Source organism: Urocitellus parryii, chromosome 6 (genome assembly GCF_045843805.1).
Source record: "Urocitellus parryii isolate mUroPar1 chromosome 6, mUroPar1.hap1, whole genome shotgun sequence".
Classification (NCBI taxonomy): Eukaryota; Metazoa; Chordata; class Mammalia; order Rodentia; family Sciuridae; genus Urocitellus; species Urocitellus parryii.
In genome coordinates, this window is record NC_135536.1 from 101421932 (window position 1) to 101446541 (window position 24610).

At 35.1% G+C, this 24610-nt stretch overlaps 1 protein-coding gene across 1 annotated transcript in view; it reads right to left on the reverse strand.

Annotated features, from left to right (window-relative positions):
* Positions 1 to 24610, reverse strand: part of Nedd4 (NEDD4 E3 ubiquitin protein ligase) — a 121613-nt gene that overhangs the window by 88060 nt on the left and 8943 nt on the right. The window contains exons 2-4 of the mRNA XM_026413408.2: positions 17935 to 18008; positions 9926 to 10004; positions 9790 to 9828 (exon numbers count right to left, since the gene is read on the reverse strand). Of these exons, the coding sequence (XP_026269193.2) occupies positions 9790 to 9828; positions 9926 to 10004; positions 17935 to 18008 (192 nt within the window). The remainder of the gene's footprint in view (positions 1 to 9789; positions 9829 to 9925; positions 10005 to 17934; positions 18009 to 24610) is intronic.

A 24610-nucleotide genomic window follows, 5' to 3' on the forward strand; every position in this document is an offset into this window, starting at 1 on the left:
CATTTAACATACTGATAACAAAATAATTCTTAAAAGCCAAGCACAATGTGCTAGTGGTTTATTTCTAACTTATTCTTATTTGCCTGGAATAGCTAAAAATAAAATCTGTTTCATTGGCCATACTGGGAAAAAAAAATTTTTTTTTTGAATAGCCTTTTTGTTTTTGTGGTGCTGAACTTCTTTGTCAAAAGTGGTGCTAAGTTTTAAGCAATAGGCAAGCGGCACAGTCAGGCTAGCACATAAAAATAATAAGATTTTAAAGTATAATTTAAAAAACTTTTAATCTCTTACATTTATAAATTTTGAGTTTTAATTCCATACTACTTATCTCATATTGTTTTTTTTGGTATACTTTGGCTTTTAAAGAATTTGTCCAGGTTGGGGATATAGCTCAGAGGTCAAGTGTTTGCTAAGCATGTACAAGGCCCTGGGTTTGACACCCAGCACCATCAAAAAAAAAAAAAAAATCCATTTTACCTAATTTGTTAAAATTATTAGCATAAGTTTGTTCATAATATTACCTTATCATTTTTTATTGGTTGTTCAAAACATTACAAAGCTCATGACATATCAGCTTTCATACATTTGATTCAAGTGAGTTATGAACTCCCATTTTTACCCTGTATACAGATTGCAGAATCACATCAGTTACACATACCTTATCATTTTTTAAATGTGTGTATGATGGGTCCTACTCTCACTCCTGATATTAGTCATTTCTCCCTCTTACTATTATTTCAGATAGCTATGATATATCAATTTTAGTGCAGTGATTTCCTCTACTTTTTGTCCATTTTCTGTTTCACTGATTTCTACTCTGATTTCCTTCCTTTTCCTTTTTTGGTGGAGGTGGGATGGGGGGGACTGGGGGTTGAACCCAAATCTCAAGTGTGCCAGGCAAATCCTCTACCTCAGAGATACATCCCAAGCCCTTTTTCATTTTTTTATTTTGAGATCACAGTCTTGCTGATCACAGTCAGGCTAGCCTTGAACTAGAGATCCTCCTGCCTCAGTCCCCCAAGTAGCTGAGATTACAGACATACATACCACACTTAGCCAACTGACAGGCAACCCCAGCTGAGTGTGCACCTTTGAATCTACCTCTATATTCCTGTGGCATGCTCCTGGTCAAAGACTGGGGGTTTTAAAGCCCATGACTGGCTTTCTCTAACAGGCAACACTGTTTGAAGGCTCCCCATCAGCTTGCCGGACACTTTCTTAGAGCTGTGCAGTTTAAGATTCTTTGCACACAACCCTTTCTCCCTGTGCCCCTCTCCCCCCACACCTGCCATACACAGGTTCTAGACCTGTATCATGATAAGAAGGCTCTCTCCTCCTGGGCCTCCTCCCTCTTCAACCTCCACAGGTGCTTCCCCAGTAAACCTCTTAGATGTCTAGACCCTTCCCGGTATCTATTTCTTAGAGGTACTAAACCAACACAGGTGAGCTATGTAAGGGCGTGGGGATTTAACCCACACCTTCTGGCTGATACAGGACATCCTAACCCAAATAGAACATGAGACATGTACAGTCCCTAGCACAAGGTGGTATCCCATTACCTAAAGATTTCTCTAGTGATGTCCTGGAGATATGTCCTGTTAGAGGGGGACTCTCTTGCTAGACTCATGTTTTAGGCATTTGAGAGATATGGACAAAACAATGCCTACAGGGACAGTGGAGTTGGCTCATTATTACTACATCATATCCGTATTTTACAGAAAGAGATGAGAAAATAAAAGCAGTTAACAAGTAGCTAAAGGTTAAATTTGAAATTCAGAAGGCATTGGGCATGACGGCACATACCTGTAATACTAGCAACTTGTAATACTAGCACTGAGGCAGGAGGATCAAGAGTTAAAAGCCAGCCTCAGCAACTTCGTGAGGTCCTAAGCAACTCAGTGAGACCCTGTCTCTAAATAAAATACAAAAAAAAACTGGAGATGTGGCTCAGTGGTTAAGCACCCCTGAGTTCAATCCCTGGTACCGAAAGAAAGAGAGAGAGAGAGAGAGAGAGAGAGAGAGAGAGAGAGAGAGAGAGAGAGAGGGAGGGAGGGAGGGAGGGAGGGAGGGAGGGAGGGAGGGGAAGGAAGAGAGAAAGAAAGAAAGAAAGAAAGAAAGAAAGAAAGAAAGAAAGAAAGAAAGAAGGAAGGAAGGAAGGAAGGAAGGAAGGAAGGAAGGAAGGAAGGAAGGAAGGAAGGAAAGAAAGAAAGAAAGAAAGAAAGAAAGAAAGAAAGAAAGAAAGAAAGAAAGAAAGAAAGAAAGAAAGAAAGAAAGAAAGAAATTCAAAAGGCCTCTCTGGTAACTTATAAAAAGGCCTGCATCTCCTGGAGGGGTAGGGAGTACACAACTAAAGCACAAACTCGGAGTGGACAATTAGAGTTACAGAGCTCCAGAATATGGAAGTGCTTAGCCATGGCAAGTGTGTTATGTTGAGAAGCCAGCACCCTGACACTTGGGATAAGAGGATCTAGGAGGATGACCCCTAGGATTCAGCTCTGCAGGTCCCTACATCCTCACAGCTTGTAGAATAGCCCATCCCTCTGTAATAAGAACTAGCTGTCATTCATGCAGGAAGACTCTCAGAGGCTTATTCCCCCAAGAAAAGGGGCTTCCTGCCTGAGAAGTTGTCCCCAGTCCTCCCCTGGCTGCCCAGATAATAAGCAATGTTAAATCCTAGAATAACCCAGCTGGGCCAGATAAAAGAGTGAAAGAAATTACATCTTGAAGAAGCTTTAGGAATTAGCTAGCAAGTCCTAGCAAGAGCCGGAGGAATCCCCTTGGCACTAAGATGCTTGATCAAAGAGGCAGAAACATTAAGACTGGATAAGTAAGAATTTGCTGACTTGGAGCACTTGGTCAGGAAAAGGAATTTAATACCCTGTCAAGGACCCTGTGAGATGAGGCAGCCTTGCTGCTAGAGCAGCTCCTAGAAGCCTGAGAAAAGTGAAGTTCTAGGCTGTATCAAGTGAAAATGCCTGAGCTGCCTTGGCCAAAGGTAGGGGAAGGAATAAAAAGGCTGAGGGAAGCAGGCATGCTGGAGCTGCCTTATCACTTCAAGCCAAAACACCTACGAGATGCTTATGTTCCATAGGAGCCCCCCGAAAGGATACCAATTTACCACAGTCATCAGAAATGCTCTGGTGAGAGGGTCAACAACATCACCAGGAAGTCCAGTGGCGGCTCTCTACTGTATGCCAAGACTGGTGGTAGGAGAGGTAGTCATAGAGCCAGGCTCACTAATAGCCATGAATAAGGATGATCCCCATCTCCTGCTCTCCAGTGGAGGCACACCACTGTAGCAGCAGGGTCTACAATTATCATAATGACCAGCAAGGTTGGAGGGGCTGTGAAATAGACTTGGTAGGCAGGGAATAGAGTGTGGCATTCTTAGAGGGGAAACAGGCAGGTAAGCAACGAAGACAACTGCTGAACACCTATACTCATAAGAACACAAGAATAAAAAAGCAGGAGGCTAAGGACAATTTCCCTAATTATATATATATAAAAAAAGTAACATGAACCCTTGTTCAGTTCAAAGCCTTTTGAGGTTCTGATATCCAAAACCCACTGAAGAAGTATCTTAGTCCCTAGGAGGAAGGACTCTGAATTGTGGCAGGAAATGCTTATTTAATGATTCTCCTCTTTCTTCTCCAAAGGGACCTATGGGCTTTTATCTAGGGGAATGTAAGTGGAAAATTAATCCTCAGATTTATTTGAGAATGTTGAAAACAGGATCCGTGTTGATACCAGAGACCCAAAGCACCTCCCCTATTACAGCAAGGACTTACAGGGACCAAATGAGGAATAAGGAATGGAATCCTGGCTAAAGTCCAGCATATGGTGAGTCTATTTATTCTACAGATCCACCCAAAGATCATCTAGTTGTCAAGTGTATAACTGAAACTGATGTACCTGGCAGTTGGATCTTCCCAACCACCCCAACATTGGCTCCATAGCTTATGGGATGTGTCACAGTGAGAAGGCCACGTAGAAGCCACTGAAACTGTTCTTTCCATGGTTGAGACAGTAAATAAAAACAATATTGATTAGACATGATACCAAAGCACAAGCAACAAAAGAAAAAGCAGATAAACTGATAAGCAAGATTAAAAACTTTTGTGCCTCAAAGGACACATCAATAAAGTAAAAAGACAACTCAGAAGGAAGAAACTATTTGCAGACCATGAATCTGATAAAGGGCTTGCATCTAGAATAAGAAATATGACAACTCAATAATAAAAAGATAGCCCAACTATAAAATAGACAAAGAATGTGAATAGACATTTTCCCAAAGAAGATATACAACTAGTCAATAAGCAAAGAAAAGATGCTTGACATTGTCAGCCATCAGGGAAATGAAAACCCAAACCACAATCAGATACTACTTCACACCATCAGAAGAGCTGTAATCAAAAAGACAGATAATAACAAGAGTTGACAAGGATGTGGAGAAATCAGAACCCTCACATGTTACTGGTAGGAAAATACAATGCTATAGTCTCTATGGTAAAGTCTGGCAGTTCCTCAAGTAATGAGAAACAGAAGTTACCATCTGATCCAGCAATTCTACTCCTAAGTATATACCTAAAGAAAATGAAAACGTGTCCACACAAAAACTTGTATACAAATGTTCATAGCACCATCACTCATAATAGTCAAAAACTGGAAGCAACCCAGATGTCCATGTTTATCAACTGATGATACACACACACACACACACACACACACACACACACATTTCACCCATACAAAATATTGTTATTTGGCAAGAAAATGAAATATAGTATTGGTATATGCTACAACATGGTTGAACCTTGCAAGGACTCAAATTGTATGATACCATTTATATGAAATGTCCAGAATAGGCAAATCTATACAGACATAAAGTAGACTGGCAGTTGCCTGGGGAGGGGAGCAGTATTGGGGGGAAATGGAAAGTGACAGTTAGTGGATATGGGGTTTCTTTATGGGGTAATAAAAATGTTCTAAAATTGGTTTTGGTGATATTTGCACAATCTAGTGAATTGTACACTCTAAGTGGGTGTTAAAAACTATTGAATTGTACACTCTAAGTGGGTGAATTATATGTTTTATATATGTATTATATCTCAACAAGGCTATTTAAGAAACAATCAAAATAAGTAAAAATATTAAAACCCAGTGGGATGTCAGAGATTAGTGCCACCAGTATACACCAAAACAATAAAAGTGTAGTTCTATAGTATGTCCATTTAATTTCCAGTCTGGTCTCTGCAGAAATCTGATAGACCCTGAGGAATACAAGCAAGCTCAACCAAGTAATAATCCCAATCACCTGCCAATTCCTGGATACAATGAGTTCAGAGTGGTCTAGCAATAACCATAGACTGTGGTTCAATAGGACCATGGCTGTGTTCCCAGATGTTCTCTTTTGGGGGCCCTGAATCTCTAACTCTACCTTTAGAGTCTAAAGCTAGAGGAATAAGAAGCACAAAATCTTTCCAAGGGTCACTGGTAATAATAGTAGATTGGGTCACTTCTACTCCTTTGTTCCTGGACCCATGTACACTTGGGGCAAAAAAGACTCATATTTAGAGCTTTGATTTAAAGAATAAACTATGTCCCAAAGAATGATATTCTATATTTTCAGTTTGCTCCAAACTGGTACTTCAGCTGTGTCTTTAGTAGGCCATTCCACTGCTGTATGAGGCTGCTAGCTTCTATAATGTAGTAGGGATATGACCAATGAAGACCCCATGATCAGAGGCTCTCCTATTACGTGACTCTCTGTCCACTGGGTTCCCTGGAAAGACAAACTGTTGAGTGGATTTCCAACCCTGGGGATCTCACATTCTGAAATTCCAGTTCTGTTGACAGGGAAGGCAAACACACACCTAGAAGAGGTAAACTTAAAGACTAGTCTAGAGTCATGAGGGTTAATGATCTGAGCTTTCATTTCCTTATACTCTGTCTGGTTTTGGTATCAGGGTAATGCTAGTTTCATGAACGAATTGGGACATGTTCCTTCCTATTCTGTTTTTGGTAAAGCACTGTGTGGAACTGAATTTATTTCTTAAATGTGTGATAGGAATCAACAAAACTATTTGGGCCTAAATTGTTTTTCTTGGGAAGATCTTTAACATTTTTAAAATATTTATTTATTTATGTATCTTTAGTTTTTTAGGTGGCTACATTAGTTTGTTTTTATGTGGTACCAAGGATCGAACCCAGTGCCTCAGATATGTTAGGTGAGCACTCTACAACTGAGCCACCATCCCAGCCCAAGATTTTTAACTTTAAATTCAATTTCTTTAATGGACACAAGACTATTCAGATAATCTACTTCTAAGTAAGTTTTGCAAGTAGCTGTCTTCAATTGGTCCACTTCATTAGAGTATGAAATTTATAAGCACACAGCTGTTCATAGTATCCCTTATTATCCATTTGATGTCTGCAGGATCTGTGATGATGCTACTTTCTAGTTTCCTAACGTAAAAACTTAAATTAAGAAAAATTTTTTCTTTTCTAAGTTAAGCATTTAATGCTATACATACCAAGCACTACATTATCTGAACCTACACATTTTGGTTTTGTATTTTTATTTAATTCTGTTAAAATTTTCTAATTTCCCTTGAGAATTCTTATTTGACCCATAGATTATTCAGAGGTTGTTGTTTAATTTCCAAAAACTTAGGAATTTTCCAGACAGCTTTCTGTTATTGATTCCTACTGACAGAGACTATAATTTGCATAACTTTTAATCTTTAAGCATTTTTCAGGTTTGATTTTTGACCCAGATTACTCAGCTAACATTCCCTGAGCACTTGGCTATTATTGGATCAAGAGTCTATTGAAAAAACTGATAGTGTTATCAGGACTTGTATTTCTTTGCTGAATCCTTTCAGTCCACTTGTTCTACCAATTACTAAGAGAGAAAGAAGAGGTATGAATTCTCCAAGTATAATAAGGTATTTGTCTATTTCTTTTTTTAGTTCTATCATTTATGCTTTGGGTATTTTGAAGCTTTGTTGTTAGGTACAAATACAGATTTTTTTTTAATGGATTGACCCTCGTTATCATTATATAATAATATCCCTCTTTATTCTTGGTAATTTTCCTTGTTCTGAAGTCTACTCTGTCCAACATCAATATAGCTACTTCAGTTTCTTTTGATTAACTTTTGCATGGGATTTATTTTTGGCAACTTTTAAACTTTAACCTATTTTATTTTATCTAAGTTTTTTCTTTTTTCAATTTTTTTATGAAATTAACAAATATAAATCATATACACTCAGGTGTACATGATTTGATATATGTAAACTCTGTGAAATTAATAACACAAACTAATATGTCTATTATCACACAGTTAACCATTTTGTATATATGTGTGTGAATGTGTAGGTGTAATGAGAATATTTAAAATCTACTCTCAGTGCATTTCAAAAAAACAACACAGAATTGTAGCTCATGCCCATCAGTACATTAGATTCTCCAGAACTTTTTCATCTTATACATGAAAGTATCTACCCTTTGACTAACATCTCTTCATTCCCGCCCCCCTCCAGGTTTATAGTTACAGCATCAAGTTAAGCTCAATATCCTATTACAGCATTATGGCTAAAACTGGAAGTGTACATGCTTTTTATTCTTTTAACTTTTGAAAAAACAGCAATACCTGAATACCTCTTTAATATGATAAATAACAAAAAGCTGCCCATATTTAATGGAGACATATTACATGTATTAAAATTGGGAACAAAAGGGGTTGGGGTTGTGGCTCAGTGGTAGAGAGCTCGACTAGCATGTGAGGTGCACTGAGTTCGATCTTTGGCAATCAATCAATCAATCAATGGGAAAAAATTGGGAACAAGACAAATATTCGTCCATTATTATAACTAAACAGTATTTGGCATGGGTAAAGAGAAAAGAATAAGATGTACAAAAAGAACGTTAGTACACTGAAAATACATATATTTGAGTAAAATAATAATAAGTAAATAAGTAAAATAATAACAATAAAAGTGCAAATAAATAATAACCACTTGGGAGGAATTTTAAAGTTGTCTGCCATGCAGCATATGTGCCAAAAAGGTGATCAAAACCAGACATTATCAAATCTGGAATTTATTCTAGCAAATGAGTAAAACAGAAATTTAGTTTCATTTTTCTCCATATGGCTATCCAATTGATTCAATACCATTTCTTCAAGAATCAAAAATTTCCAGACTGATTTAAAATGCTGTTTTTATGTTGTACTAACTGCAGGAGATCTTTGTATAAACAAAAGACAAACAAGCAAACAAAAATGGAAGCAACCTCAGTGCTGTTGGCTGGATCTGCAGTAGCAGTGTCTCTGCCCCTGCTTTAGCAATTTCTTCCCTCCTAATTCGCTTTATTAAAACTGAACAAAAATTAAAAAAAAAAAAAACAAACCTTCAAATGCCAAATACAGATGAATGGCTTCTGTTTTCCTGAATGAAATCAACTGTGGTACCATGGTAGACTCCAGAAAGGCTGGAGTTACAGCAATGGTCAGCTTTGCCAAATGCACCCAAGCCTGAGTAAAATGGGATTTAGATGAACCTGGCAACATGGGAGTCACTGGTGATTTGAAAGTATAAGTTAGATCAGAGTTGGTCAACAAGTGCACTGAGGAAGCAGAAATGAAAAGGGCAGACAAGTCTTTCAAGAATGTTGGTCATTCAGGTGAACAGAGAAATGAGCCAACAGCTAAGATAGAAGAGCATTTTGAAAATGATCAAGTGGAAAAATCCAGCAGAGAGGAAGAGATGACTGCTATTCGTCTCTACCACTGCTGGGATGGCACTGCTTCTGGCAACAGATGCAATGAGACACTGTCCGTTTCAGGGCCCTCCCAATGAACCTGAGAAAACTGCTGATTGCAGTGTTTGTCCTAATGGTTTAGGGAGGCAGGAGAGGTGTGAGGGCAGCAATGTCCAGAAAAGGTAAATAAGAAGAAATGCATCCACTTATTGATAATTCCTCATTAGCTCTTGCCTGGATCAGTGGATTTAATAAATGATTGGGGAGATCCAAATATTAAATAATTTTGAGAGAAAATATTAAAATCTGGTAAATTAGAACAAGACTGTCATAAGTCTCTAAATCTGTTTTGTTTATTAGAATAAGAACTCCAGTTTTACAATAGTCTTCATGACTCCTCCCCCCATTTCCTTATATTTTTGTTTTTCATGAGATAAATTGTTCCAGGAAACCTAATTTTAACTTTTTAGAAATTTTTTAGGGCTGGGAATGTAGCTCAGTGGTAAAGCACTTACTGTAGATCCTGGGTTCAATCTCTAGTACTGAAAAAAAAAATTAAACTCTAGGTAAATTCTAAGATATATTTTAGGATATTATAAATGAGAATTTATAATTCTAATCTATCAAGGAAAAAAGCTTTTTTCTCTTTTAATATAATAGAATACAAAAGAAAAATGACATTATGTCATATGTAGGAAAATGAATGGAACTTGAGACCTTGATGTTAAATGAAATAAGCCAAACTCCAAGGGTTTTCTCTTGAATGTGGAAGCTAGAAAGGAAAAAGGAAAAGAAAGGTGGGGGTAGATGTCTAATGAAAATCAAAAGAAGATCAGTAGAGAAAAGGGTCCTGGAGGTGGGAGGAAGGGAGGCAGGAGGAAGTGCTGGGGATTGATATTGGCCAAATTATATTGCTACATGGTGTGCGTGTACGAATACGTACCAACAAATCTCATCAACATGTACAACTATAATGCCCCAATAAAAAATGTGAAAAGAAAAAAATAAAATACAATACATACTTACTCTGAATAGTATTTCTTCATTCCACTTTGGATTCAAAGACTAGAAGATAATAAACATAATATATATAACTATTTTTTGTCATATAAAAATAAAGCAAAGTTCATTAAAAACATTTTATAATACCATTAAATCTGACCTTCTTAATGGTTTTCGTTTGCACACTTGCAAAAATTCCATTCACTGGATCATATAACGTCACTCTCACATAAGGATCACTGTTGAAATTCAAAAAAAGGAAAAAGCTTTATTTGCTGCTTAGCCCAACCTCAGGCTACCAAATTATCAGATTCACACTTTTCTTTGCTAACAATTTCTACAATTATTTCCTACACTTAAAAGTCAGGGTTCCATATATATAGGGATAACAATTATAGTTATATCTTGTTAAGAAGCTTAAGGACCATGTTAGTAGACCATAGTCAAAGAATTAGAGAGAAAACTTTTTTTTTTTTTTTTTTTTTTTAAGATGGACACAATATCTTTACTTGCCTCACAAGTGCTCTAATACTGAGTTACAAGGCTGGGGATATAGCTCAGTCAGCAGAGTGTTTGCCTTGCATGCACAAGGCCCTGGGTTCAATCCCCAATACCACACACACACACACACACAAAAAAAAACAACTGAAAGAAAACCTTTTAATCAGTGGTCTAATGATTTATAAACTTTAGATTTTTGAAATTTTGTTTAATTTTTATTATATTCTCTTTTCTTTTGGGTTAAGATGGTTAATTTACATACTCATTCCTTAAAATATTGCCCCAGAAAAATGGGAGTTCATAACCCACTTGAATCAAATGTATGAAATATGATATATCAAGAGCTATGTAATTTTTTGAACCACTAATAAAAAAAATATTGCCCCAGCATCCTGTTCTCTATTTTCCATTTCCAATCTCATCCATAGTTTTTACTTCTAACTATATACTATCAAATATAAATATAAAATGTAAATATAAATCACAAATCTCAGCCCACCTAGACATTTCCACCTGGACAATCTAGTGTTTACTTAAGAGTTTGCCATATTTCATTGGCTTTTTTATTATATTACTATTGAAGTCATTGTAAGTTATTTCTATATTATGGATTAAAGTCTTTGTCAGATATATACTTTGTTTTTATTGTGACTGGAACATTTAACATGAAATCTTGCCTGAGATTTTTAAGTGCACAACACATTACTGTTAACGAGGCACAATGTGGTACAGCAGATCCCTAGAACTTATTCATCTTGTTTGACCAGAGCATTATGTCAGTTAATTAATTCCAAATCTACCTCCCTACATCCCTTAACAACTATTACTCCACTCTTGGATCTGATAAAGCTCACTATTTTTGATATCTGATGAAAGTGGAATCAGGCAGTACTTGTCTTTCTGCAACAGGTTTATTCCACTTAGCATACTATAACTAACTTTGTATCTTGAAGCCTTGCTAAATTAACTTATTAGTTTTTAGAGGTTTTTTTTTTTTTTTTTTTGGTACTAGGGATTGAACTCAGGGGCACTCGACCACCGAGCCACATCCCCAGCCCTATTTTGTACTTTATTTAGAGCAGGGACTCCTGAGTTGCTTATCACCTTGCTTTTGCTGAGGCTGGCTTTGATCCTCCTGATCATAATCCTTCTGCCTCAGCCTCCATGAGCCACCATGTCCTGGGTCTTACAGCTTTTTTGTACATTTCTCAGGTTTTTCTGCAGGTACAATCTTGTCTACACATAAACATAATTTTATTCTTTCTTTTCAACGTGTATTCCTTTATCCTTTCTTCTTGCCATATTACATAGCTAGGATATCAGTGCAGCGCTAAACAGTGAGAGCAGACAACTTCTTTATTCCTGAGTTTAGGTAGAAAACATTTAGACTATTACTAGTATGTTGTTACATATTGGTTTTCTCACAGATATCTTTACTCAGGTTTAGGACATTCTCATCTTTTTGTAGTTTTCTGAGTTTCTATCATGAGAGTATATTGAATTTTGTTGAGATTTCTTTTCCACTTGAAATGATCTTGTCTTTTTTTTCCCACTCTATTTATACAATGAACTAAACTGATTAATTTTCAAATATTAAAGCAATTTTATGTCTTATCTTAATTTGCTGAGTTATTTCTTTAAATCATGAATGGGTGTTAGATTTTGTTTAATACATATTCCATACCAATTGAAATAATCATGTGTTTTTTCTTCTTTACTATATTAATATGATAAATTATAGCTATTGATTTTTTTATAGTGTTGAACAAACCTTTCATTCTTAGGGGAAAAAATCCTACTTGGTGACATATTGTTACATGTTGATTGATTTTATTTGTTAAAAGTTGAACAAGAATTTCTGCATCTATAGTCATGAGAAATATTGGTCTTTAAGCTTTCTTGTGATGTCTGTCTGGTTTTGTGATCAAGATAAAAATGGCCTAACAAAGTTTCCTCTATTTTCTGAAAGAATTTGTGTAGATTTGTATTATTTTTTTCCTTACATGTTTGATAGATATGTTCAGTGAAATCATGCAGGCCTGGATTTTTCCTTGTGGAAGGCTTTTAACAACCAATTCAATTTCTTTAATTAGTAAGGAGCTATCCAATATTTCTAATGCTTCTGTGATTAATCTTGGTAATTTGTGTTTTTCAAGAATTTTGTCTATTTTGTCTAACTTATATAACACTCTTTACTGGTATGAAGTTGTACAAAATGTTCTCTTTTTGTCCTTTTCATTCCCATAGGGTCCAATGCAATGCCCCAGCTTTCATTTCCATTATGGTTCATTTGTTCTTTCTTTTTTGGCTTTAAAACAGTCTAGCTAGAGGTTTAAAAATTGTATTGATATTTTCAAATGACAAGCTCTTGATCTTAATGACTTTTTTCTATAATTGTTTATTTTCTATTTCATTGGTTTCTGTACTTGTATTCATTGTTTTCTTCCTTCTACTTATTTTGAAATTAATTTGTTCTCTTTTTGCTAATTTCTTCATGTCAAAACTCAAAACCATACCTGAGACTGGTAATTTATAAAGAACAGAAATTTATTTTTCACAGTTGTAGAGACCTCCCGGTCTCCCAAGATCAAGGTGCCAGTGGGTTTGGAATCAGCTGAGGGCTGATCTCTGCTTCCAAGACAGTGCCTTGTGGCAGCAACCTCCGGAGGAGACACACTATATCCCCACATGCCAAACAGGGCAGAAGGGCAAAAGGGTCTAAGCTAGCTCCCTTTAAACTTTTTATACAGTACTATTCCACTCATGAAAGCGACCCTTCATGATTTAATCACTTCCCAAGAGGCCCATCTTCTTGAGAGCACCACAGTGGGGGTTAAGCCTCAACATGAATCGGGGGAGCACACATTCAAATCACAGCACTACATCACACAAATTGTGATACGGCTGGCTGTATTATCATTTTCAGTTCAAAATGTTTTCTAATTTCTCTTGAGACTTCCATAACCTATAGTTCAGAGGTGTGCTGTTTCATTTATAAATATTTGTGGGTTTTCTAGAGCTTAATGTTATTGATTTCTAATTTAATTCCATTGTTATACAGATAACATCTTCTATATGTTCAATCTTTTCAAAATTTCTGAGTCTTGTTCTGTGGCCCACATGTGATCTACGATGATGAATACACTTGAAAGGAATGTATATTTTGCAGTTTTTCATTTTTTGTCTTAGGGTCCGGCATGCTGTGCCACACGGACTGTAGAGTAGCTCTATCATCCCCAATTCCTAAGGTTCATACCCTCCTGTGTTTCCCTCCTCTTAAATGAAAGAACCTGTAGATTCTAACCAATAGATTATGTTCAAGGTGATAAAATATATGTGATTATATTAAATAAACTGTAACCCATCCTGCTAGAAGACACTCCTTTTCTAGCTATAAAGAAAGCTGAGCATGTGAGCTGCCCAAGGAAGGTGAAAGCAGAAAAGTGAGGGTGGCCTCCAGCAAACAGCAAAAAACCGAAGCTCTCAGACTGGAGTCTGCAAGGAACTGAATGCTGCCAACACCATATTAGCTTGGAAACAGACCCTTCTCCTAGCAATCCCCAGATAGCACAGCCCTGGCCAATACTTACTGCAATTGTGATAAATTCCTAAAATTTTATGTTGCCTTGGCATCTGCTTTGAATAATTATGAAATTTCTCATACTAGAAACAGGGCTTAGTTAAACTTTGATACAGTTTCCAACCTCCTTTCAGTTCCTTATTATGATTGCTTCAGATATCTTTCTTATATAACCTCCTGGTGGCTACCCCACTATAAGACAGTTAGATACAATCTACTTGAGTTGCCTGAACTATATTCCCCTTGCCATTGTGGCCATCTCTCATTCACAGATGCCACAAAACTCATGACTATTTGCTCTACACTTCATTTAGAACTCCCTGAAGGAAATTCACATGGGTTACACTCAGGACCCGATAAAGGGCTCAGGTCTTAGCTCGCTCTCTCCCTCTTGCCCCTACCCATTGTTGAGTGTGCAAGTCCTCTATGGCTCCCCCTTCCTGTTTGCCCTGTGAGGTGTTACCTTTTTTTTTTTTTTCTGATATTTCATGTGTTTAAGCAACTTCCTCTGTATTTCATCTGATTGATGCACCTGAACCTAATTTCTTTCCTGGTCAGTGCTCTCCTAGAAAGTGGCTATCTTGGAAGGAATAAATGCTGCAGAGTCACAAGGGCATCTGTCAGGTTATGAAAGTTTCCTGTGAGAGGCCCACTTGATCATGGGCCTATTAGACACTTAGACCAGAATAAAGAGAATGCCTATGGCCAAATCCTTGGAGGGCCATGAGCATGGAGCTAGAGTTTAGAGACATTCAGGAGAGAGATCTCATGACCCACTGAGAAAAAAATATATCATAGCCACTGTGTAAAACTCTAAATCTAGCTAAATAATGCTAGATATTCTAACCCACAGAAACTGAGAGAATAAATGTGTGTTCTTTTAAGCCATTAACTTTGATAATATTGTTATACAAAGACAAATAATATTCACATGGTCTATGCCTGTGAATGTACCTTGTACAATTAAAAAGAATACCTTTGGAAATTGTTAAGAACAGTGTTTTTTAGGCCAAAGTTACTAATGATACTGTTCAAATTTATATTTTGTTGATTTTAAAAATCAATTTCTGGGGGCTGAGGCTGTACAGCTTAGTGGTAGAGCGCCTGCCTCGCATGTATGAGGCACTGGGTTCGATCCTCAGCACCACATAAAAATAAGTATATAAATAAAGATATTGTGTCCATCTACAACTAAAAAAGTTTAAAAAAAATCAATTTCTGGGGGCTGCAGTTATAGCTCAGTGGTAGGGCACTTGCCTAGCATGTGAGGCACTGGGTTTGATCCTCAGCACTGCATAAAAATAAATAAAGTGAATTAAAACATTTTAAAAAATAAAAACACTAAAAAATTTAAAAAGAAATCACTTTCTAAGAGGTACTAATATCTTTATCCATGATTGTGGAATTTTTTATTTTCCCCTTTAATTGTGTTAAATTTTTATTCACATATTTTGAAGTTCTGTTAATAGGCACATACACATTTAGGCAGGTATTCTGGATGATTTCATTTTATATATATATATATATATATATATATATATAGCAGATGGACACAGTATCCCTAGTCTTTCTTTATTTATTTTTATGTGTGCTGAGGATCATACCCAGGGCCTCACATGTATGAGGCAAGCACTCTACCACAACCTCAGCCCTGATTTTATTTTTTATTGTTATGTGCGGAAATGTTTTTTTGTGTGTGTGTTGAAATCTATTTTATCAGATTATAATGTATTCATTTTAGTCCTTTTATCTTGTCCTTTGCATGACATATCTTTTTGCATCCACTTTCCTTCTACTTAGCTGCATCTTTTTATTTACAGTGCATCTCTCATCAACAGTATATAGTTGGGTCTTGTTTTTTTAATTTATTATAACAACCTCTGCCTTGTAGTTATCTTAGTCCATCAATGTTTATTGTAATTATTGATATTATTTGATTTAGGGCTGAAAATTCATTATTTGGTTTTCATTGCCTCCTTTTTAAAAATCTGATCATTTGTTCTCTCTTTCTGGCTTTTTTGTTGTTTTAAAAATTTCAGTTAAAAATATCTGTTTAAAATTTTATAATTACTTTGCATTATTTTAATAGATTAATGCTATAATAGATATCTATTAATGCTTTAGTATATATTATAATATATACTATTTTTAATTTTATTTACACTTCATATGGGACCATTCTACCAAATAACCCATAACACACACACACACACAATTTGTCCTTTATGCTATAGTCAATACAGGTACTCCATTTACTTACAATATAAATCCATAAGATAAGGTTACAAGTTGTGTTTTAAACAGGCATATGCTTTATTTTTAAAAGACATGAAGAGAAAAGCAAAAGGTCTTTGTATATTCTCAGATATTTAACATTTCTGATGTTCTTTATTGCATTTCTGAGTTTCCATCTGGTATCAATCTCTTCAGCTGGAAGAATGTCAATGTTTTTTACAGGGCACTCTGCCAATGACAAACTCTTGTTTTGTTTTTCTAAAACTGTTGTTATTTTGTCATCAGCCTTGGAGGATATTTTCACTAAATATAGAATTCTGGATTGACAGTGGTTATTCTATTGTTCCATTTTCTGCTGACCTCCATAGTTTTTGATAAGAGGCCAGTCCTTAAATGTAGTTCCTCTGTATATAATGTGTCATTTTTTTCTCTTTTTAGGATTTCTTTATATTTGGCTTTCAATAGTTTGACTTTTATGTATCTCCATGTACTTTTAGGTGTTCATCCTACTTGGTGTTTTTTTTTAATACAAATTTATGTATTGCATCAAATTTGGAGAAAAAATTGACCATTATTTCTTCAAATATGTTTTGCTTCATTATCTCATTCTCTCATCTCTCTGGGACTCTAATTCTATGTATGTCAGATTGCTTGATACCACCTAACAAATCCCTGAGGCTCAGTTCATTCCCCATCCCCAATCTTTTTCTCTTTTCTTCAAACCAGGTAATAATTTCTATTGATCTATCTTTAATTTTTTTCTTTATCTCTATTCTGCTATTAAATTCATTCAATAATTTTAATTTCAATTATTATATTTTCAGTTCTAGAATTTTCATTTTCAATGGTTTCTATTTCATTCCTGAATTTTCTACCTTTTGATTTATTGTGAGCATATTTTCTTTTTTCTACAGATATCTGTTCCATTTTTCCTGGTTCTTTATAGATCAGGTAATTTTATAATATATCCTGGATATTATAAATATCAAGTTAGAGAGATTCTGGGTTCTGCTCTATTCCTGATGATGTTTGTTTGTTCGCTTTTTAAAATATATATATATATATATATATGTATTATTTATATATATTATCTATATTCAGTGCTGAGAATCAAATCCAGTGCCTCACACATGCTAGGCAAGTGCTCTACCACTGAGCTACAATCCCAACCCCAGTTTGCTTATTTTATTTTATCATGTGATCAATTTTCTTGTTAGGACAAAAGCCGGAAACCCTCTTTCTTGGACAGTAACTCTGGTCTTTGTTCAGATCTTCTGTTATCAGCTGAATTTCCAGCTTTCCAGCTCTTTCCTTTAGAGAATCTTCATCATTTCCATGTTTTCTTTAGATTAGACCTGGTGGCTTCCTTGGCCATAATGACTACAATTTTCTGGGTTCTGATTCCACCTGGCCTCAGACTAATGTGTAACACTGTGAACTCAGTATAATCCTCTTCCTTCAAGTGCAGGCTCCCACCAGAAATTGTCTTCTCTGTTCACTCTACACTATGTTCATGTTGCTACTTTTTATATTGTGTCCAGAATTTATGGTTGTTATCTGCTAAAGGATTTATAAGATTAGAATTTTACAAATTCCTAGAGGCAAAACTCAATAACGAGTCTAATAATTACCACTCTGATTTACACCTTTGCCTAATTCCATAAATTCAGTAATTCAGATAAGAAGAGATTGACTAAACCACCAAAGTCAAAAATATTATTCATTTTGCATAACAAATAATATTATTTGCATACTAATAATATTATTCAATTTTTCACTTAACCAAAATTTAGGAAAAAAATTAATTAACAAATGAAAAGTTTTAAAATTCCAACCAAATTTGATATACTTACCTAGCTCCCAAAATATCCTTCTTTGCAAGGCCTATTCCAGCTATAACTTTTACTCTCACAATTCGTGAATTTTCCTAAAATACAAAAATTTATATTTTATTTTCATGCATTTGTAACTCAAGTAAGACACAAGTAGTTAGGATATTAAAATTAATGGGAGGACTTTTTTTCAAGATTAATTTGACTAAAAGCTATAATGAAAACTAAATTATTTGTAGATGACTTGATCACATATAAAGAAAAGCAAAAAATAAACTCAATTTATCACACCGAATAAGAATCTACCATTATTTCCAAGAAAATCTAAAGCTAGAATATCAGAACTAATATGCATCAGGATATTTCTATGACATTAAATAGGAAAGGATTAAATTCACAAACTCTAATAAGAAAAACTGTTAGATTTCAAAACATTAAATTTATATCCATTTTGCATAAGAAACCTTAAACAACAACAACAAAAAAATAAACAAATAAAAACCCTGAAAAATTGAGGAGGACATACAGGAGAGAAATATCTAAAAACGCATCATTAAGACAATATAATGATTATCCAGAGTATGTAAAGAATTCTAAAATTCAATGAGTAAAATATAGTTGCCCTAATGTAGGAAATAAATATAGAATGAACAATAAGTCAATGAGTGTATACTCAATCTCGCCAGTAATCCCACCGTTGGTGGGAGTGTAAATTGATCAATCATTCTGAAGAGATTTCACAATATCTATGGAAGTTCTCAATCAATAACATAGGAACTCCAGTTTTAGATGTATCCTCTAAATAAACTTTCACTTATGTACATAAAGGCATAAGTACAACTGTATTACAGTAGCATTTTTGAAGCTCCGCTAATACAAAACATTGTAGCACACACACAAAAATAAAAACTAATTAATTCTATTCTAAAATTATCCCCTAGGCAAATAGCAAAGTCTATTCCTCTCTCAAGAGACGCCCGAGTGGGAGAAAAGATATATATCACATTTATTTTAACCTTCTTCCATTTCTCTGGACTTATACTCATGGTACTTCCTACGGGGTTTCACTAAATAAATATGATAATTAAAATATTCTATTAACTCCAAAACCCAGATGAAAGATTAAGATAATGCAAAAAAGAAAACTTGAGTAGAGATGCTAAGATAAAATATAATTTCCACAAATAAAATTAAATATATAGCTGATCTTGCAAGAAAGAAGGGAAAAAACCTTCAGATATCAGAAATAAAGATAGAATTGAAAATCAGAGGGCTGGGGTTGTGGCTCAGCGGGAAGAGCACTCACCTCTCATGTGTGAGACCCTGGGTTCGATCCTCAGCACCACATAAAAACAAATAAACAAAATAAATATATTGTGCCCATGTATAAATAAAAAAGTATTAAAAAAGAAAAGAAAATCAGAAAGGAAAACATAAATGTTGACATATTAGTTTTCTATGGGGATTATTTCCTAACATCTGAAGACAGGTCCTGACTACTCCTTTTATTTTTCTGGCAGGTCACTGAATAAATAGGCCAACTGAAATATTCCCTTGGTTCTACAGCCAAATTCTCACTGCATCAGTTCACTGGGAAGTGACTGAATTACAAACAGGTATCAATCTCCAAGACTTAATTCTGAACCTAACAATCCTTTCTCTGGGGGCTGGAGTTGTAGTTCAACGGAAGAGTGCTTGCCTCACATGTGTGAGGCACTGGGTTCGATTCTCTGCACTGCATATAAATAAGTAAATAAAGATCCATCAACAACTACAAAATATTTTTTAAAAAATATTTTCTGTGCTGACTTAATTAACAAGTAAAATTTTTTCAAGTGGTAAAATGTAATCAAAAGTGACAATGTTAATTATCTTTTCTAAGCTCAAGATAGTGTTTATAACTTGCGTATGACCTTCACTGGGGTAATTATCATATCTCTCTAAAAAGATTAATTCATATTTCTGGACTTCCTGGTACTAAAAGCTATTCATGCTGGGCATAGTGGCTCACACCTGTAATCCCAGTTACTTAAGAGGCTGAGGTAGCAGAATCCCATATTCAAGCTCAGCCGAGGCAATTTAGTGAAACCCTGTCTCAAAAACAAACAAAAAAGCTGTGTGCTGTGGCACATGCCTTTAATCCCAGTGGCTCTGAGGGCTAAGGCAGGAAGATCGCAAGTTCAAAGACAGCCTCAGCAATTTAGGGAGCCCTAAGAAACTCAATGAGACTCTGTCTCTAAATAAAATACAAAAACAGCTGGGGATGTGGCTCAGTGGTTAAGCACCCCTGGGTTCAATCCCTACTATCAAAAAAAAAAAAAAAAAAAAAAAAAACACCAAAAAACTCCCTAAAACTATCTATGTAGCCTTGACTGAAATATTCCCCCATCTCCTAGAGAAAATTCACCAAGCATTAATTTAAAACAATTCTGGAGGATTATAAATTACTAGCAGTCACCGACATATTTTTAAACTTTCTGCTTGCAATTCTCACTCCAAAAATTAAAACTATTTAGTTAAATGTTTTTGTTAAGTGAAGCTATAGTGATTGAAAGAACTTCATCAGATTAAACTAAAAATGCCACTTTATTTTCATATTTGCATTCATCTTATCTTCACATTATAGCTATATAATAGAAAATGATTGAAACTGGTAAAAGAATTTTACCAGAAGTCATTAACTCTCACATCATTTTTTAAAATGAAGGAGAGCAACATAAATCCTGCAATTGGAGTTGAAACTCATCAGTATAGTTTTATGATACTAAGTGTGCTATTAACAGAAATCTGGATAGAGTTCAAATGAATAAAAAGGAAACGAAAATTAAAGATCATTCTTTTAATTAAGACAGGGATGGGAATATTATTCTCAAACAGAGCAGAGCTCCTCACTAAAGCATGAATCTGTCCTCTCCTACTCATAAGTAAAGGGAGTTTGATTAATTTTTAAGGTAAAATGAAGTTGCAAATTATAGGCAAAGATGTGGGATTTTTTATGATGAGGAAAATCAAACAGGTAATGTGGGGTAATATGCTATCTATGAAGATGGCTTCAATAATTTAAAGCAGTGTCTAGGGCTGAGATTTTCACTATAATTCATGAACATATCTATTAAGTACCCTTTACTCTCCCTTCATTCCCACAATCAGGAAAAGGAAATGCAGAATTTCAGATCCTTCCATCTTTCATAAGTGTTGAAGAATTATCTTTTGTTACTCTCTTCATTCTTTTCTCAACTTCTGTTGTCCTCCAACTTCACAAGACAGTTTTAAAAATATCTATATATCTTCTGTATTTAGTTTTTTTTTAGAGAGAGAGAGGAGAGAGAGAGAAATTTTTTAATATTTGTTTTTCAGTTTTTGGTGGACACAACATCTTTATTTTATTTTACGTGGTGCTGAGGATCGAACCCAGTGCCCCGCGCATGCCAGGCAAGCACAGTTACCACTTGAGCCACATCCCCAGCCCTGTATTTAGTTTTTTATAATGCTAAGTTTATTTCATTTTTATAAAGCTAGGTTCTCTTACCATTCTCTGTTAAAATTCTGTATCATCTGAGCAAAATGCTTTAAAGCCATTTAAATCAATATTATTTGGCAGAGAATAACTATATGTTAATAGAGGGCGGATGGGGATGCTAATCTCTAAAATGTATAGATGGATAAAGGTTAGGAAGAAATACAATGAACATAACTGTTAAAAGTAATGAGATCATGAAGATTTGTTTTTACTTCCTAAATTTTTTATAAATTTTACATTATACTTTAAAAAATTTTTTTAGTTGTAAATGGGCAGAATACTTTTATTTATTTTTATGTGGTGCTGAGGATTGAACCAGTGCCTCACATGTGCAAGGCAAGTGCTCCACCACTGAGCCATAGCCCACATTATACATTTTCTCAAAGCTCAAATAATATCTTCCCTAAAAGCCTTCATAGTTGAAAATACTTTTCTTAAAATCAGAGGATCATTCACACAGCATTTATTACATATTAACTTGTATCTGAAGTAATAAATTTTATGAATTTTTTCACTATAAAAATTGTGAAAAGAGGTTGGCACGGTGGCAATGCCTATAATCCCAGTTATTTGGGTGGTTGAAGCAGGAGGATGGAAAGTACAAGGCCAGTCTCAACAATTTAGTGAGACCTTCAGCAAAAATAAATAAAAATTAAAAAGGGTTAGGGATGAGCTCAGTGGTAGGTCCTCCCTGGGTTCAATCCCTAGTAACACCCCCCACAAAGTCAAAAAACTGTGAGATTTCAAAACCTAAGAAACTAATCTATTCATTAACTTTCTATCTATTCATTATCTTTCTAATGAATCCAGCAGGATACAGAGCAAATACTGAGAGCTGACAACTCTGGACTGACAACAAACCTTCCTACACAAGCTGAAAATAGAAATAAAGCACCTTATTGAAAGCAAAGAAGAGTTTGCCTTTTTCATCCCCATCCCCTTTCCCATCCTGGGTACAAGAACACTGGCTGCCAGACCAGTACCCACCAATAAGGAGACAGGAAGACTCCTCATTAGGTAGACTGACTGACCCAAAGGAAAGATACACTATAAAACCAATACGTGAGAATTCCACAATGAAATGGTAGGATCAGATGATCCTATTATGAGATTCTCCTCTCGACAGTAACTACCATTCATGTAGAGAAAGTATGCCACCAAATATGTTAGGGAAAAGGAAGACAAGAAATTAGGGAAACAGTGGATTCAAAAGAGAAAAGAGATGAACAGAAGTTCCACAAGGATGACAAATGGAAGTCCAGAGATGATGACTGTACAGCACACCAAGAGGCTAAGGAATGGTATATACTTATGATCATTTCATATATATATATATATATATATATATATATACACACACACACACACACACATACATACCCACATACACACACGTCTTTTTTTTACTGCATCAAGTGCTTTTAAAGCTCTGACAGTTTGCAATTAAATATGTAATAAGTGTACAGAAAACTAAAGCAAACAAAAAATTTGCAATAGCTAACTAAAAACATGGTACAATGATTCAATGTGAATTATACTGTATATAGTATGATTGTGTAAACAGTGAATATTTAAGAAAACAATTGCTAGGAAGGGAGGGAGCAATATAAATATACTTTTTTTTTTTTTTTTGAGCAACATATGACTTAGACCCAGGTTGGGGAGGGGGACGGGGATGAAAAGGGCAAACTCTTCTTTGCTTTCAATAAGTACTTCATTCCTACTTTCAGCTACTGTAGAAAGGTTTGTTGTCAGTCCATTTTGAGCAAAAATAATCTATGGTGACCATATTTTTCAAACTAAAAATCAGATCCTATGGATTGACAGAAGTTTTCTACTTCTTTTGTATAAATTTATTCTAAACCATTTACAATTATATAAAAGGTAGATCATTTTTTTACTAGGAAATAAAATAGATAAAATCAGAACTGTCTTAAAATCTAGAATATATGATTGCTATACATTTGTTATGATAAGTTAAAACTGTTCGGGAATGGGCCTGGGTTGTGGCTCAGTGGTAGAGTGTTTGCCTACCATGCATGAGGCATGGGGTTTGATCCCTGGCACCACATAAAAATAATCAAATAAAATAAAGGTACTATATCCATCTACAACTAAAAAAAAATATTTTAAAAAATAAATAAATAAAACTGTTCAGGAGTTTTGGATGGTAACAACTATGATAACAAACAAACAAACAAAAAACAATACCCAGAACCTTTAGATTGAGAGAGCAGTGGTTTTCCAACTATATTCCCCGAACCAGTAGTATGAACATCACTTGGGAATGTATTGCAGATGTGATTTTTTTGAACCTATGGAATCAGATACTCTTAGGTAATCTGTGTTTTTAACAAACTCTCCAGATGATTCTGATGGACACAAAGCTGAGAACCATAGGTATAGCCAGGTGTGGTGGAGTTTGCTCACTCTCATAACAGAATGAGCAACAACCAGCATCTAAGACTGGTGGTGCACACCTATAATCCTAAAGGTTCAGAAGGCTGAGTCAGGAGGATCACAAGTTCAAAGCCAGCCTCAGCAATATAGGAAGGCCCTAAGTAACTCAGTAACATCTTGTCTCAAAATAAAATATAAAATCAATCTCTGATACAAAACATACACACACACACACACACACACACACACACAAACAAAAATCCATAGGCATATAGCAAACGGCATGGGGATGAGTAAGGAAAGTACCATCATTAATATAGTTACATTTAGAATAATAATAAACTTTGTTCAGTTAGTACTATGTAATTTTGAAGAAAGAACAGTTCATCATTACTTTATATCTTAACACTACTTTTAAATGTGACAGTACCATATCTGTTGATTTATGAACAGAATATCTCTGGAAAGATCCACATGAAGTTGATAACATTGATTACTAAAAGGTTAAACATACAGGTAGATGGAAAGCTTTGGCAAAAACTTCAAATGTTGCTGAATGAATACAGACCCAGGCTGGGGCTGGGGCTCAGCGGTAACACACTTGCCTGACAGGTGTGAGGCACTGGGTTCAATTCTCAGCACCACATATAAATAAATAAAATAAAGGTCTATCAAAAAAAAAAAAAGAATATAGACCAACTAAAACATTTCTGTATTATTGATGGGTTTAAACAGGTACAATCACTATGGAAACCATTTGTCAGCTTTTTATAAAGT